This window comes from Lithobates pipiens, unplaced genomic scaffold, assembly GCF_037356315.1.
Source record: "Lithobates pipiens isolate NorthernLeopardFrog02 unplaced genomic scaffold, aLitPip1_a1.2 Scaffold_24, whole genome shotgun sequence".
Taxonomy (NCBI): Eukaryota; Metazoa; Chordata; class Amphibia; order Anura; family Ranidae; genus Lithobates; species Lithobates pipiens.
The window spans coordinates 17,020,899-17,037,703 of NW_027507786.1; the positions used below are offsets into that span (position 1 = coordinate 17,020,899).

The window sequence follows — 16,805 nt, forward strand, 5'->3', positions numbered from 1 at the left end:
TGCCTGTCATTTTTTAAATGACCTTGTGACAAAACTCTCAGTCCCTATACCGATGAAGGACTGCTGCAGTATAGGGCAGCGGTCAGCAGTAGTGCACCTCAACCCTATGTATTGTGGACCTATACCAGTCCCTATAGAATAGCAGACTGTACCTCGCTCAACCCTATGTACTGTAGCACCCTACACCAGGTTACCAGTCCTTATAAGGACCTTTGAGGAACAAGTAGGTTGTGTGTGACTGATTAGCAGACTGTACGTCAGTCCCTATACTGCTGAAGGACTGCTGCAGTATAGGGCAGCGGTCAGCAGTAGTGCACCTCAACCCTATGTATTGTGGACCTATACCAGTCCTTATAGAATAGCAGACTGTACCTCACTCAACCCTATGTACTGTAGCGCCCTACACCAGGTTACCAGTCCTTATAAGGACCTTTGTGGAACAAGTAGGTTGTGTGTGACTGATTAGCAGACTGTACGTCAGTCCCTATACTGATGAAGGACTGCTGCAGTATAGGGCAGCGGTCAGCAGTAGTGCACCTAAACCCTATGTATTGTGGACCTATACCAGTCCTTATAGAATAGCAGACTGTACCTCACTCAACCCTATGTACTGTAGCACCCTACACCAGGTTACCAGCCCTTATAAGGACCTTTGTGGAACATATAGGTTGTGTGTGACTGATTAGCAGACTGTACGTCAGTCCCTATACTGATGAAGGACTGCTGCAGTATAGGGCAGCGGTCAGCAGTAGTGCACCTCAACCCTATGTATTGTGGACCTAAACCAGTCCTTATAGAATAGCAGACTGTGCCTCACTCAACCCTATGTACTGTAGCACCCTACACCAGGTTACCAGTCCTTATAAGGACCTTTGTGGAACAAGTAGGTTGTGAATGATTAAAATACTGTACGTCAGTCCCTCTACTGATGAAGGACTGCTGCAGTATATGGCAGCGGTCAGCAGTAGTGCACCTCAACCCTATGTATTGTGGACCTATACCAGTCCTTATAGAATAGCAGACTGTACCTCACTCAACCCTATGTACTGTAGCACCCTACACCAGGTTACCAGTCCTTATAAGGACCTTTGTGGAACAAGTAGGTTGTGTGTGACTGATTAGCAGACTGTACGTCAGTCCCTATACTGATGAAGGACTGCTGCAGTATAGGGCAGCGGTCAGCAGTAGTACACCTAAACCCTATGTATTGTGGACCTATACCAGTCCTTATAGAATAAAGACTGTACCTCACTCAACCCTATGTACTGTAGCAACCTACACCAGGTTACCAGTCCTTATAAGGACCTTTGAGGAACAAGTAGGTTGTGAATGATTAGCAGACTGTACGTCAGTCCCTATACCGATGAAGGACTGCTGCAGTATAGGGCAGCGGTCAGCAGTGTTGCACCTAAACCCTATGTATTTTGGACCTATACCAGTCCTTATAGAATAGCAGACTGTACCTCACTCAACCCTATGTACTGTAGCACCCTACACCAGGTTACCAGCCCTTATAAGGACCTTTGTGGAACATATAGGTTGTGTGTGACTGATTAGCAGACTGTACGTCAGTCCCTATACTGATGAAGGACTGCTGCAGTATAGGGCAGCGGTCAGCAGTAGTGCACCTCAACCCTATGTATTGTGGACCTAAACCAGTCCTTATAGAATAGCAGACTGTGCCTCACTCAACCCTATGTACTGTAGCACCCTACACCAGGTTACCAGTCCTTATAAGGACCTTTGTGGAACAAGTAGGTTGTGAATGATTAAAAGACTGTATGTCAGTCCCTCTACTGATGAAGGACTGCTGCAGTATAGGGCAGCGGTCAGCAGTAGTGCACCTCAACCCTATGTATTGTGGACCTATACCAGTCCTTATAGAATAGCAGACTGTACCTCACTCAACCCTATGTACTGTAGCAACCTACACCAGGTTACCAGTCCTTATAAGGACCTTTGTGGAACAAGTAGGTTGTGAATGATTAGCAGACTGTACGTCAGTCCCTATACCGATGAAGGACTGCTGCAGTATAGGGCAGCGGTCAGCAGTGTTGCACCTAAACCCTATGTATTTTGGACCTATACCAGTCCTTATAGAATGGCAGACTGTACCTCACTCGGTATTGGAAAGAACACACTGCTGACAAGAGCGAGAAGGGTGCTGCTCAACCCTATAAATCGAAAAGATTATAACAAATTCCCCCACCAACGGGGTTTTTAGGCAGCAATAAACAATAAGCGTAACGTGATATAAAAAAAGATTATTTTATTGTATGGTAAAAACATGAGCTTCACCCAGGTATTTAAAACAAAAAATATATAGAGCCAAGCTTTTGTATACAAAAAATACAATAACATCAATGGGCATACACTAAGCAGACCTAACTATAAATATACTGTATAAAATTAGTAACAGCAAAAAAGTATAGTGCTAACGCGTTTCAACGACTAGGGTCTTCTTCAGAGATAGTCTGTTGATAAAGAAACAAAATAAAACTTAATAAATCTATCGAAAGTATTAATATTAAAGATATTCTAAATTTGTTAGTGTAGTTACCCAATATAGTGTTGCCGAGAGGTTCACGTAAATTATAATGCTTAATGGTGGAGTTTACCCAGGTTCATGCTTAGACGTCCCTCACAAATTAAAGAAGGTACATGGTCCATACATGTCGCCACAGAATCCAGCAGAGGGGTGAGGGTCGGAAGCCCAGAAGCACGGCTCACGAGCGGTCACACGACGAACCCCTAAGCCCCACAAAGTTTGCAGGAAGTAGGTGCAAACGTAGGCAGCCTGCCCGTATGGTAAGCCACGCCTGTGATAGAAATCCCAACAGGATCGGAATTAGACATATATATTTCATATATAGACCCACATATGTGGTGTGAAGATATCATGCACATGATTTATGTGCATATAGAGGGAATATCCCCAGATATCTGCATCCATATCTACATCGGAAGAAAAAAAAAAAAAGGGGGGGGAAAAGACAGAACTCAAAAACCAACACACACTAAAAACTAAAAAGGAAGGACAAAATAATAAAATAATAAAACAAACGTAACTATAATCAAAAGAAAACAAGCGTGAAATGACATGTAATAGAGATAGTGTGTATAATGACATACCAAATACTAGGTGACTAGAGTGACTGAAGTGAGTGAATTGTGTGCACGGAAGGTGAACTGTAAGGTGAAAGGTGTGGGTGTTAATGTAGTGAAAGGAATTTGAAAGATGACATATAGGAAATCGGGGTGACAATGAAAAGAGTGCATTGAGGTGCTGGTGACGGGTAAAAATAAGAAGATTACATGAAGTGCTGATGGGGAACAAAAAATAAAAAATAAAAAAAATAAATAAAAAAAATTTTTTTTTTTACAATAACTATTCAGATGTAGTAAACCATGTTTGTACTGAGGGTAATAACAGTTACCTGGATAGCTAGGCTGGACAGAAGATTCCCAGAGTGGAAAAGGAGAGACAGTAGCTGGAAAACTATCCCGGGAAACTATGTCCGTGACCGTGTCTGGCACTCTTCCCGGGATAGTTTTCCAGCTACTGTCTCTCCTTTTCCACTCTGGGAATCTTCTGTCCAGCCTAGCTATCCAGGTAACTGTTATTACCCTCAGTACAAACATGGTTTACTACATCTGAATAGTTATTGTAAAAAATTTATTTTATTTTATTTATTTTTTTATTTTTTATTTTTTTGTTCCCCATCAGCACTTCATGTAATCTTCTTATTTTTACCCGTCACCAGCACCTCAATGCACTCTTTTCATTGTCACCCCGATTTCCTATATGTCATCTTTCAAATTCCTTTCACTACATTAACACCCACACCTTTCACCTTACAGTTCACCTTCCGTGCACACAATTCACTCACTTCAGTCACTCTAGTCACCTAGTATTTGGTATGTCATTATACACACTATCTCTATTACATGTCATTTCAGGCTTGTTTTCTTTTGATTATAGTTACGTTTGTTTTATTATTTTATTATTTTGTCCTTCCTTTTTAGTTTTTAGTGTGTGTTGGTTTTTGAGTTCTGTCTTTTCCCCCCCCTTTTTTTTTTTTTTTTTTTTCTTCCGATGTAGATATGGATGCAGATATCTGGGGATATTCCCTCTATATGCACATAAATCATGTGCATGATATCTTCACACCACATATGTGGGTCTATATATGAAATATATATGTCTAATTCCGATCCTGTTGGGATTTCTATCACAGGCGTGGCTTACCATACGGGCAGGCTGCCTACGTTTGCACCTACTTCCTGCAAACTTTGTGGGGCTTAGGGGTTCGTCGAGTGACCGCTCGTGAGCCGTGCTTCTGGGCTTCCGACCCTCACCCCTCTGCTGGATTCTGTGGCGACATGTATGGACCATGTACCTTCTTTAATTTGTGAGGGACGTCTAAGCATGAACCTGGGTAAACTCCACCATTAAGCATTATAATTTACGTGAACCTCTCGGCAACACTATATTGGGTAACTACACTAACAAATTTAGAATATCTTTAATATTAATACTTTCGATAGATTTATTAAGTTTTATTTTGTTTCTTTATCAACAGACTATCTCTGAAGAAGACCCTAGTGGTTGAAACGCGTTAGCACTATACTTTTTTGCTGTTACTAATTTTATACAGTATATTTATAGTTAGGTCTGCTTAGTGTATGCCCATTGATGTTATTGTATTTTTTGTATACAAAAGCTTGGCTCTATATATTTTTTGTTTTAAATACCTGGGTGAAGCTCATGTTTTTACCATACAATAAAATAATCTTTTTTTATATCACGTTACGCTTATTGCTTATTGCTGCCTAAAAACCCCGTTGGTGGGGGAATTTGTTATAATCTTTTCGACTGTACCTCACTCAACCCTATGTACTGTAGCACCCTACACCAGGTTACCAGTCCTTATAAGGACCTTTGTGGAACAAGTAGGTTGTGAATGATTAAAAGACTGTACGTCAGTCCCTCTACTGATGAAGGACTGCTGCAGTATATGGCAGCGGTCAGCAGTAGTGCACCTCAACCCTATGTATTGTGGACCTATACCAGTCCTTATAGAATAGCAGACTGTACCTCACTCAACCCTATGTACTGTAGCACCCTACACCAGGTTACCAGTCCTTATAAGGACCTTTGTGGAACAAGTAGGTTGTGTGTGACTGATTAGCAGACTGTACGTCAGTCCCTATACTGATGAAGGACTGCTGCAGTATAGGGCAGCGGTCAGCAGTAGTACACCTAAACCATATGTATTGTGGACCTATACCAGTCCTTATAGAATAACAGACTGTACCTCACTCAACCCTATGTACTGTAGCAACCTACACCAGGTTACCAGTCCTTATAAGGACCTTTGTGGAACAAATAGGTTGTGAATGATTAGCAGACTGTACGTCAGTCCCTATACCGATGAAGGACTGCTGCAGTATAGGGCAGGGGTCAGCAGTGTTGCACCTAAACCCTATGTATTTTGGACCTATACCAGTCCTTATAGAATAGCAGACTGTACCTCACTCAACCCTATGTACTGTAGCACCCTACACCAGGTTACCAGTCCTTATAAGAACCTTTGTGGAACAAGTAGGTTGTGAATGATTAGCAGACTGTACGTCAGTCCCTATACTGATGAAGGACTGCTGCAGTATAGGGCAGCGGTCAGCAGTAGTGCACCTCAACCCTATGTATTGTGGACCTATACCAGTCCTTATAGAATGGCAGACTGTACCTCACTCAACCCTATGTACTGTAGCACCCTACACCAGGTTACCAGTCCTTATAAGGACCTTTGTGGAACAAGTAGGTTGTGTGTGATTAATTAGCAGACTGTACGTCAGTCCCTATACTGATGAAGGACTGCTGCAGTATAGGGCAGCGGTCAGCAGTAGTGCACCTAAACCCTATGTATTGTGGACCTATACCAGTCCTTATAGAATAGCAGACTGTACCTCACTCAACCCTATGTACTGTAGCACCCTACACCAGGTTACCAGTCCTTATAAGGACCTTTGTGGAACAAGTAGGTTGTGAATGATTAGCAGACCGTACATAGGTCCCTACACTGATAAAGGACTGCTGCAGTATAGGGCAGCGGTCAGCAGTAGTGCACCTCAACCCTATGTATTGTGAACCTATACCAGTCCTTATACAATAGCAGACTGTACCTCACTCAACCCTATGTACTGTAGCACCCTACACCAGGTTACCAGTCCTTATAAGGACCTTTGTGGAACAAGTAGGTTGTGTGTGACTGATTAGCAGACTGTACGTCAGTCCCTATACTGATGAAGGACTGCTGCAGTATAGGGCAGCGGTCAGCAGTAGTACACCTAAACCCTATGTATTGTGGACCTATACCAGTCCTTATAGAATAGCAGACTGTACCTCACTCAACCCTATGTACTGTAGCAACCTACACCAGGTTACCAGTCCTTATAAGGACCTTTGTGGAGCAAGTAGGTTGTGAATGATTAGCAGACTGTACGTCAGTCCCTATACCGATGAAGGACTGCTGCAGTATAGGGCAGCGGTCAGCAGTGTTGCACCTAAACCCTATGTATTTTGGACCTATACCAGTCCTTATAGAATAGCAGACTGTACCTCACTCAACCCTATGTACTGTAGCACCCTACACCAGGTTACCAGTCCTTATAAGGACCTTTGTTGAACAAGTACGTTGTGAATGATTAGCAGACTGTACATCAGTCACTATACTGATGAAGGACTGCTGCAGTATAGGGCAGCGGTCAGCAGTAGTGCACCTCAACCCTATGTATTGTGGACCTATACCAGTCCTTATAGAATGGCAGACTGTACCTCACTCAACCCTATGTACTGTAGCACCCTACACCAGGTTACCAGTCCTTATAAGGACCTTTGTGGAACAAGTAGGTTGTGTGTGACTGATTAGCAGACTGTACGTCAGTCCCTATACTGATGAAGGACTGCTGCAGTATAGGGCAGCGGTCAGCAGTAGTGCACCTCAACCCCATGTATTGTGGACCTATACCAGTCCTTATAGAATAGCAGACTGTACCTCACTCAACCCTATGTACTGTAGCACCCTACACCAGGTTACCAGTCCTTATAAGGACCTTTGTGGAACAAGTAGGTTGTGTGTGACTGATTAGCAGACTGTACGTCAGTCCCTATACTGATGAAGGACTGCTGCAGTATAGGGCAGCGGTCAGCAGTAGTGCACCTCAACCCCATGTATTGTGGACCTATACCAGTCCTTATAGAATAGAAGACTGTACCTCACTCAACCCTATGTACTGTAGCACCCTACACCAGGTTACCAGTCCTTATAAGGACCTTTGTGGAACAAGTAGGTTGTGTGTGACTGATTAGCAGACTGTACGTCAGTCTCTATACTGATGAAGGACTGCTGCAGTGTAGGGCAGCGGTCAGCAGTAGTGCACCTCAACCCTATGTATTGTGGACCTATACCAGTCCCTATAGAATAGCAGACTGTACCTCACTCAACCCTATGTACTGTAGCACCCTACACCAGGTTACCAGTCCTTATAAGGACCTTTGTGGAACAAGTAGGTTGTGTGTGAGTGATTAGCAGACTGTACTTCAGTCCCTATACCGATGAAGGACTGCTGCAGTATAGGGCAGCGGTCAGCAGTAGTGCACCTCAACCCTATGTATTGTGGACCTATACCAGTCCTTATAGAATAACAGACTGTACCTCACTCAACCCTATGTACTGTAGCAACCTACACCAGGTTACCAGTCCTTATAAGGACCTTTGTGGAACAAGTAGGTTGTGAATGATTAGCAGACTGTACGTCAGTCCCTATACTGATGAAGGACTGCTGCAGTATAGGCCAGCGGTTAGCAGTGTTGCACCTAAACCCTATGTATTTTGGACCTATACCAGTCCTTATAGAATAGCAGACTGTACCTCACTCAACCCTATGTACTGTAGCACCCTACACCAGGTTACCAGTCCTTATAAGAACCTTTGTGGAACAAGTAGGTTGTGATTGATTAGCAGAATGTACGTCAGTCCCTATACTGATGAAGGACTGCTGCAGTATAGGGCAGCGGTCAGCAGTAGTGCACCTCAACCCTATGTATTGTGGACCTATACCAGTCCTTATAGAATGGCAGACTGTACCTCACTCAACCCTATGTACTGTAGCACCCTACACCAGGTTACCAGTCCTTATAAGGACCTTTGTGGAACAAGTAGGTTGTGTGTGACTGATTAGCAGACTGTACATCAGTCCCTATACCGATGAAGGACTGCTGCAGTATAGGGCAGCGGTCAGCAGTGTTGCACCTAAACCCTATGTATTTTGGACCTATACCAGTCCTTATAGAATAGCAGACTGTACCTCACTCAACCCTTTGTACTGTAGCACCCTACACCAGGTTACCAGTCCTTATAAGGACCTTTGTGGAACAAGTAGGTTGTGAATGATTAGCAGACTGTACGTCAGTCCCTATACCGATGAAGGACTGCTGCAGTATAGGGCAGCGGTCAGCAGTGTTGCACCTAAACCCTATGTATTTTGGACCTATACCAGTCCTTATAGAATAGCAGACTGTACCTCACTCAACCCTATGTACTGTAGCACCCTACACCAGGTTACCAGTCCTTATAAGGACCTTTGTGGAACAAGTAGGTTGTGTGTGACTGATTAGCAGACTGTACGTCAGTCGCTATACTGATGAAGGACTGCTGCAGTATAGGGCAGCGGTCAGCAGTAGTACACCTAAACCCTATGTATTGTGGACCTATACCAGTCCTTATAGAATAGCAGACTGTACCTCACTCAACCCTATGTACTGTAGCAACCTACACCAGGTTACCAGTCCTTATAAGGACCTTTGTGGAGCAAGTAGGTTGTGAATGAGTAGCAGACTGTACGTCAGTCCCTATACCGATGAAGGACTGCTGCAGTATAGGGCAGCGGTCAGCAGTGTTGCACCTAAACCCTATGTATTTGGACCTATACCAGTCCTTATAGAATAGCAGACTGTACCTCACTCAACCCTATGTACTGTAGCACCCTACACCAGGTTACCAGTCCTTATAAGGACCTTTGTTGAACAAGTACGTTGTGAATGATTAGCAGACTGTACATCAGTCGCTATACTGATGAAGGACTGCTGCAGTATAGGGCAGCGGTCAGCAGTAGTGCACCTCAACCCTATGTATTGTGGACCTATACCAGTCCTTATAGAATGGCAGACTGTACCTCACTCAACCCTATGTACTGTAGCACCCTACACTAGGTTACCAGCCCTTATAAGGACCTTTGTGGAACAAGTAGGTTGTGTGTGACTGATTAGCAGACTGTACGTCAGTCCCTATACTGATGAAGGACTGCTGCAGTATAGGGCAGCGGTCAGCAGTAGTGCACCTCAACCCCATGTATTGTGGACCTATACCAGTCCTTATAGAATAGCAGACTGTACCTCACTCAACCCTATGTACTGTAGCACCCTACACCAGGTTACCAGTCCTTATAAGGACCTTTGTGGAACAAGTAGGTTGTGTGTGACTGATTAGCAGACTGTACGTCAGTCCCTATACTGAAGAAGGACTGCTGCAGTATAGGGCAGCGGTCAGCAGTAGTGCACCTCAACCCCATGTATTGTGGACCTATACCAGTCCTTATAGAATAGCAGACTGTACCTCACTCAACCCTATGTACTGTAGCACCCTACACCAGGTTACCAGTCCTTATAAGGACCTTTGTGGAACAAGTAGGTTGTGTGTGACTGATTAGCAGACTGTACGTCAGTCTCTATACTGATGAAGGACTGCTGCAGTGTAGGGCAGCGGTCAGCAGTAGTGCACCTCAACCCTATGTATTGTGGACCTATACCAGTCCCTATAGAATAGCAGACTGTACCTCACTCAACCCTATGTACTGTAGCACCCTACACCAGGTTACCAGTCCTTATAAGGACCTTTGTGGAACAAGTAGGTTGTGTGTGAGTGATTAGCAGACTGTACTTCAGTCCCTATACCGATGAAGGACTGCTGCAGTATAGGGCAGCGGTCAGCAGTAGTGCACCTCAACCCTATGTATTGTGACTGATTAGCAGACTGCAGCCGAAGGGCCTCAGTCAAGTATAACATTCTTTCTATATTTGGAAGAAAGAATATTACACGTGTACAAACCTATTACCATACCAGTCCTGAAATGAACCTTTGTGGAACTAATAGTAACAGCTACTGATTAAACTGACCCTCACTGCCTGACACACTGCTTCCTGCCTGTCCCTATATAAACTGACAAAACAGAGGCTACTGGAACAATAACTGGTTACTGGAATAGCACTTTTGTGGACCTGATAGTAACAGCTAATGATTAAACTGACTCTCCCTGCAGCAGACACAGCTCTCTGTCCCTTTCTCTAAACTGACAAAAGACACTCAGGCTGCTGCAACAATCAGTAGCACAGCAAACCTATATACACCTAACACCTATACCAGTCCTGAAAAGAACTTTTTATGTACCAAATAGCTAGCGATTTGGGTCACTGAAATCTCTCCCTGCTTCACACAGCAACCTCTCCCTATAGTGACAGAAGAAAGAATGTAAAATGGCCGCCGGATCGGGTCTATATATAAGTTAGGGGTAATGTCCAAGTGTCCATGTGCTGTAATGTCTCAATTGGCTGTCCTGTATCCCATGATGGATGTGTCATCATAGGTCAAAGTTCTTTTTCACAGAAAACACGGAAGTCCGCGAAACGACCACCAGGCGAACTGTTCGGCCATCACTACAAGTGATCGCTTTGTCATTTGACGGAGCGATCACATGGTAAACGGCCACGATGATCGGATGCTCTAGAGTGCGCTCCCCAGGGGCGAGCGAGAGCGGAATTCTGGGAGGACGTCATATGACAGCCTTCCAGAGTTAAGCAACCGCCCTGTAGCCGTCATTCGGCTATGGGCCGGTTGTTAACTGGTTAATAAAGTAATTGTCCCAATGCATGTCTTGTCTTTTTTTATCTTTGTACCTGTTACCATTTCACATGGAGGTGCCAGGATCTGGGGGTCCCCTTGTTAAAGGGGGTTTCCAGATTCCGATAAGCCCCCGCCCACAGACCCCCACAACCTCCGGGCAAGGGTTGTGGGGATGAGGCTCTTCTCCCCATCAACATGGGGACAAGGTGCTTTGGGGGGCTACCCCAAAGCACCCTCCCAATGTTGAGGGCATGTGGCCTGGTACGATTTAGGAAGGGGGCGCTCTCTTATCTCCCCTCTTTTCCTGCGGCCTGCCAGGATGCGTGCTCAGATAAGGGTCTGGTATGGATTTTTGGGTGGACACCACGCCATTTTTTTTCAATTTTTGGCAGGAGGTTCCCCCTAAAATCCATACCAGACCTGAAGGGTCTGGTATGGATTTTGAGGGGGACCCCACTCCATTTGTTTTTAATTTTGGCGCAGGTTCCCCTTAATATCTATACCAGACGTGAAGGGCCTGGTATGGGATTTGGGGGGACCCCCACACATTTTTTTTTTATTTAGTTCGGGGTTCCCCTGTGGGGAAATTCTATGCCATTTTTATTAATGAACCTTTATGTGTATTACTTAACCGACCATTTATTATAGCCACGAGTAGTTTTAAAGCGGTTCTGCACCTAAAATAAAAATATTAAAAGCCAGCAGCTACTAATATTGCAGCTGCTGACTTTTAATAAAATCACACTTACCTGTCCCAGGGTCCAGCGATGTCGGCGGCAGATGACGAGCGATCGCTCATCTCGCTGCTGCCCCCGCCACCATCCTCTGTCAGGGAATCGGGAAGTGAAGCATTACAGCTTCACTGCCCGGTTCCCTACTGCGCATGCGCGAGTAGCGCTGCGTGTCTCTTATGGTCCCCCGCTGTGTCTCTGGGAACTGTGTGTTTCATAGAACACAACGGGGGGGCGGGGCGTCTGCGGCGGTCTGCCTGGAAGTGGGTGCAGATAACTGGATTATCCAGGTAACTGCACCCCCTCCCACCTGAAAGGTGCCGATTGTGGCACCGGAGGGGGGGAGGGATCAGATTAGCGGAACTTCCCCTTTAGGGTTAAGAACTGCTTTAAATTACTTTTTTCCTTTAGAAATGTAATTTTGCTCTCGGACTGTTCTAAACACGGGAAACATGCGCCCCTTTACAGGCATACTATAGACACCCCCCAGGTATGAAATTTAAAGGAATATTACACTTTTATTGTTTCACTTTAAGCATTCTTAACCCTTTCATGACTGGGCCTATTTTTGACATTTGGCGTTTACAAGTTAAAATCCGTATTTTTTGCTAGAAAATTACTTAGAACCCCCAAACATTTTATATATATGTATATATATATATATATATATATATATATATATATATATATTTTTTTTTTTCGAAGAGAATCTAGAGAATAAAATGTCGATTGTTGCAATATTTTATATCACACAGTATTTGTGCAGCCGTGTTTTAAACGCAACTTTTTGGGAAAAGGGACATTTTCATGAATTTTTAAAAAATGAAACAGTAAAGTTAGCCCAATTTTTTTTGTATAATGTGAAAGATGATGTCACACCGAGTAAATAGATACCAAACATGTCACGCTTTATAATTGCACGCAATCATGGAATGACGACAAACTATGGTACCTTGAACACCGTTTACATTGTGTTTTCTTTGCTGCGAGAGCTTGCAGCGACTGGGGTGCTTTAAACATTTTTTTCTTATTTATTTTATTTATTTTAAAATGAATAAATTTAAATAAAAAATTTGATCACTTTTATTGCTGTCACAAGGAATGTAAACATCCCTTGTGACAGTAATAGGTGGTGACAGGTACTCTTTATGGAGACCTCCAATCCCTCCTTTACACTTCAATGTATTCAGATCACCATTTTCGGTGATTCTGAATACTGTATATTTTTTTTAAACCGGCACCATTGGCAGCCGAGTAAACGAGAAGTAACGTCATGACGTCGCTTCCATGTTTACAATCAGGAGACTGGAATGAAGCCGCCAGTCTCTCCTTAGCCGCCAGAAGCGGCAGTTTGTTGATCAGTGGGAGGGGGGGCATCCCCTCCCGCTTCTCCGGTATAACAGCAGAGTGGGAAAGCCGATCGCCGGCTCTAAAAACGGTACGGGGATGATGCCTGCAGCTGCAGGCATCATCCCGGTATAACCCCCAAAAAGCCAAGTTCAAACATCTGCGTACGCTCGGCGGCAAGGGGTGAAAATCACTGCTCCCCCAAAACACTTTTTAACACAACAACTTGCATATAAGCCTATATAAGCACTTTTAATTTTTCATGTTCGTGTCCCATAGACTTTAACGGTGTTCATGAGTTCAAACAAAGTTTTTGCCTGTTTGCATGTTCACGGGGGGGGGGGTGGGGGGGGGTGTTTGACCCATCCCTAGTGAATAGTGAAAACAGAGATCCGTGTTTCTGCTCAGCAGAAACAAAACATCTCTATATCTTCTTCCCTGTCTATGTAAACAAGGCAGATCGCCGTTCTGACAGTGAAGAAGATATAGAGATCTTGTGTTTCTGCTGAGCAGAAACACGGATCTGTGTTTTCACTAGGAATGGATTGAACTGCCTCTCTGGGGAACAATCGCGGGTGGCCGGTGCACATCCGGTCCACCGGACCTGCTGATTGGCTCCTCCTCCATCCAATCAGCACACACGCCTCCGGCCCCCAGTGTCTATTGCACAAAATGACGTGCGGGTACGTAGTTTCGTGCAATAGAACTGACCTGCTGCAGTATATCTGTGGTAGGTGGTCGGCAAGTAGTTAAAGTAACATGTAATTGGGGGTTAGAGGGCCAGCAATGAAACCGACATTTCATTTTCATGACTTTAATCAGTAGGTACAAATCTTTAATGTCATCGTAAAAAAATTTTTTATTATTTGCATCTGTTGTCAAGCAAAATCTTCCTTGAATTTAAATCGGGATGACAAAGAATTATGTAACATTTTGAAAAAAATATACAAACTAGAAGTCCAGCATTGGAGGTCAGGATGGCGAAAATCTCCACAGCCACCATGTATTTCCCTTTGGTGCTCAGATAGGCCGGGATCATGGCAATCCAGACACTGCAGAACACCAGCATGCTGAAGGTGATGTATTTGGCTTCATTAAAACTGTCCGGTAATGTCCTTGCTAAAAACGCTGTACTAAAACTGACAGCAGCCAGGATCCCCATATATCCCAGGACAGAGTAGAACCCGATAACTGACCCTTCATTACACTGAATGATGATCTTTGATTGATATGATCGTTTGTCCAACTCCTGGAAGGGGGGAGAGATCGACAACCATGCAATGCAGATTAAAACTTGCAATGATGAGCAGATGAAGACAACAGAATTGGGCAGCTTTACTCCAACCCATTTCTTCCACACACTGCCCGGTTTGGTGGCTTTGAAAGCAAGCCAAACCATCACAGTCTTGCCCAACACAGAGGAGACCGCTATGGTAAAAAGAAATCCAAAAGATGTTTGGCGCAGCCAGCAGGTTGTATCCAAGGGACGACCCAGGAACAAGAACACACAGAGGAAACCCAACATGATGGAGACCAGGAGGACAAAGCTGAGGCTCTTGTTATTGGCTCTGACAATGGGGGTGTCTCCATATGAGATAAATACAATCATTATCAAAAATGTTAAAATGCAAAGGAATAAAGAGATAACCATGAAAAATAAAGACAAGTCATCGGTATAAGACAAAAACTCTATCTGCTTGGGATTACATTGAGTTTTGTTCTCATTTGGCCATTCGTGGTCCAGACACTTCATGCAGTTCTCACTTCCTGAAAAATAAAATCAACTTTGAACTTTTAGAACGTGTTCACAATTTTTTAAATACATAAATTAGAGTATATTGAAGAAACATTATAGAGGTCTACACAGTTTGTTCATTTGGAAAAAGGAAATGTAATAGACAGTAACCTCTTCCTAGCAGCCAAAAGCAGATATGCAACATCTCGGCGGGTGTACTTTACTGCCAAGAGGCCTCACATATGCCGCCCAGTGTAAAACACAAAACGATGGCCCTGTGCATTCTCAGCACAATCACTGGCGAGGACCTGAAAGCTTCTGATGCATACTTGCAATTGGGAGCTTTCTAATCATGTGACTGCTGTGACAGCCTCATCACAGCGGTCACATGACCCGAATGCCCGCCTCCACCTTCCGGCAACTAGAAGTTCTTCAAAGGTTGGGAGGTGGCAGCGGGAAGGGGTTAATAATTCTCTCCATTAGGTATAGTGTGGTGGAGTAATTTTATTATTTTCTGCCCATAGCAAAATACTGTAGACATGTGCAGTTAATTCTATTCTGAATTGAAATTCTGACAAATTTCTTGTTATTCGGAAATTTGGATGCCCCTGCTCTGTTTGCACATAGTGTCAGAGGCAGCAGAGGATTGTGTCTGTGTCCCGAATCCCAAATGAATGGAAGCAAGCAAACATTCATTGATGGGCACTGGTGAGGCTGCAGTGATGGGCACTGGTGAGTCTGCATTGATGGGCACTGGTGAGGCTGAATTGTTGGGCATTGGTGAGGCTGCATTGATGGGCACTGGTGAGGCTGCATTGATGGGCACTGGTGAGGCTGCATCGATGGGCATTGGTGAGGCTGCATTGATGGGCGTTGGTGAGGCTGCATTGATGGGGGCTGGTAAGGCTGCATTGATGGGCATTGGTGAGGCTGCATTGATGGGCGTTGCTGAGGCTGCATTGATGGGCGTTGGTGAGGCTGCATTGATGGGCACTAGTAGGCTGCATTTGATGGGCACTTCATTAAAAAAGGTGGGGCATACATGGTCAGGGCAAAGAGGGTGGAGCCTAAGGTGGAACCAGGGGGGGTGGCAAAATGAGGTTTCACCTAGGATGTCAAAAATCCTTGCACCAGCCCTGTATACATGTGACATCATCAAAGTAGGCTGACAACTGCAGGAAAAAATATAATAAAGGTATATGTTTTTAACCAGTTCCCGACCAGCGCACGTCAATGTACGTCGGCAGAATGGCATGGGCAGGCATATTGGCGTACAGGTATGTCCAATCTTTAATGCCGCCCTGCCATCGCAAGTGCACCACCGGCGGTGCGCTCACATGCTTGTCGGGACCCCCGTGAGTCCAGTCACGGATCCCGTGGACTCGATCGCCGCGGGCATACCTGCGATCGTCTCACGGGGCGGCTGAACGGAGAGATGCCGTTGTAAACAGCATCTCCCCGTTCTGCCTAGCAACAAGTGGTGCTGATCTCTGCTCCATGTGATTGGAGCAGAGATCAGTGTTCACTAAATGAAAGCCCAGCCCCCACCTACTGGTTAACCCCTTCACTGCCAGTGTCATTTACATAGGAATCACTGCATTTGTATAGCAGTGATTGCTGTATAAATGACAATGGTCCCAAAAATGTGTCAAAAATGTCCGATGTATCCGCCATAATGTTGCAGTCACAATAAAAATCGCTGATCGCCGCCATTACTAGTAAAAAAAAAATATTAATAAAAATGCCATAAAACTATCCCCTATTTTGTAAACGCTATAACTTTTGCGCAAACCAATCAATAATCGCTTATTGCGATTTTTTTTTTTTACCAAAAATATGTAGAAGAATACGTATCGGCCTATACTGAGTGACAAAAATGTTTTTTTATATATTTTTGGGGGATATTTATTATAACAAAAAGTAAAAAATAATGTGTTTTTTTTCAAAATTGTTGCTCTATTTTTGTTTATAGCGCAAAAAAAATAAAAAACGCAGGGGTGATCATGCACCTCCTTGGACTTAACTCATAGT

The 16,805-nt window shown here is 44.2% G+C and overlaps 1 protein-coding gene across 1 annotated transcript in view; it reads right to left on the reverse strand.

The window, feature by feature from the left end:
• Positions 1-13,901: 13,901 nt before the first annotated feature.
• The window catches only part of LOC143929579 (vomeronasal type-2 receptor 26-like), a 49,456-nt gene continuing 46,552 nt past the window's right edge, over positions 13,902-16,805 (reverse strand). Inside the window, exon 7 of the mRNA XM_077453459.1 lies at positions 13,902-14,806. Within this exon, the coding sequence (XP_077309585.1) occupies positions 13,902-14,806 (905 nt within the window). The remainder of the gene's footprint in view (positions 14,807-16,805) is intronic.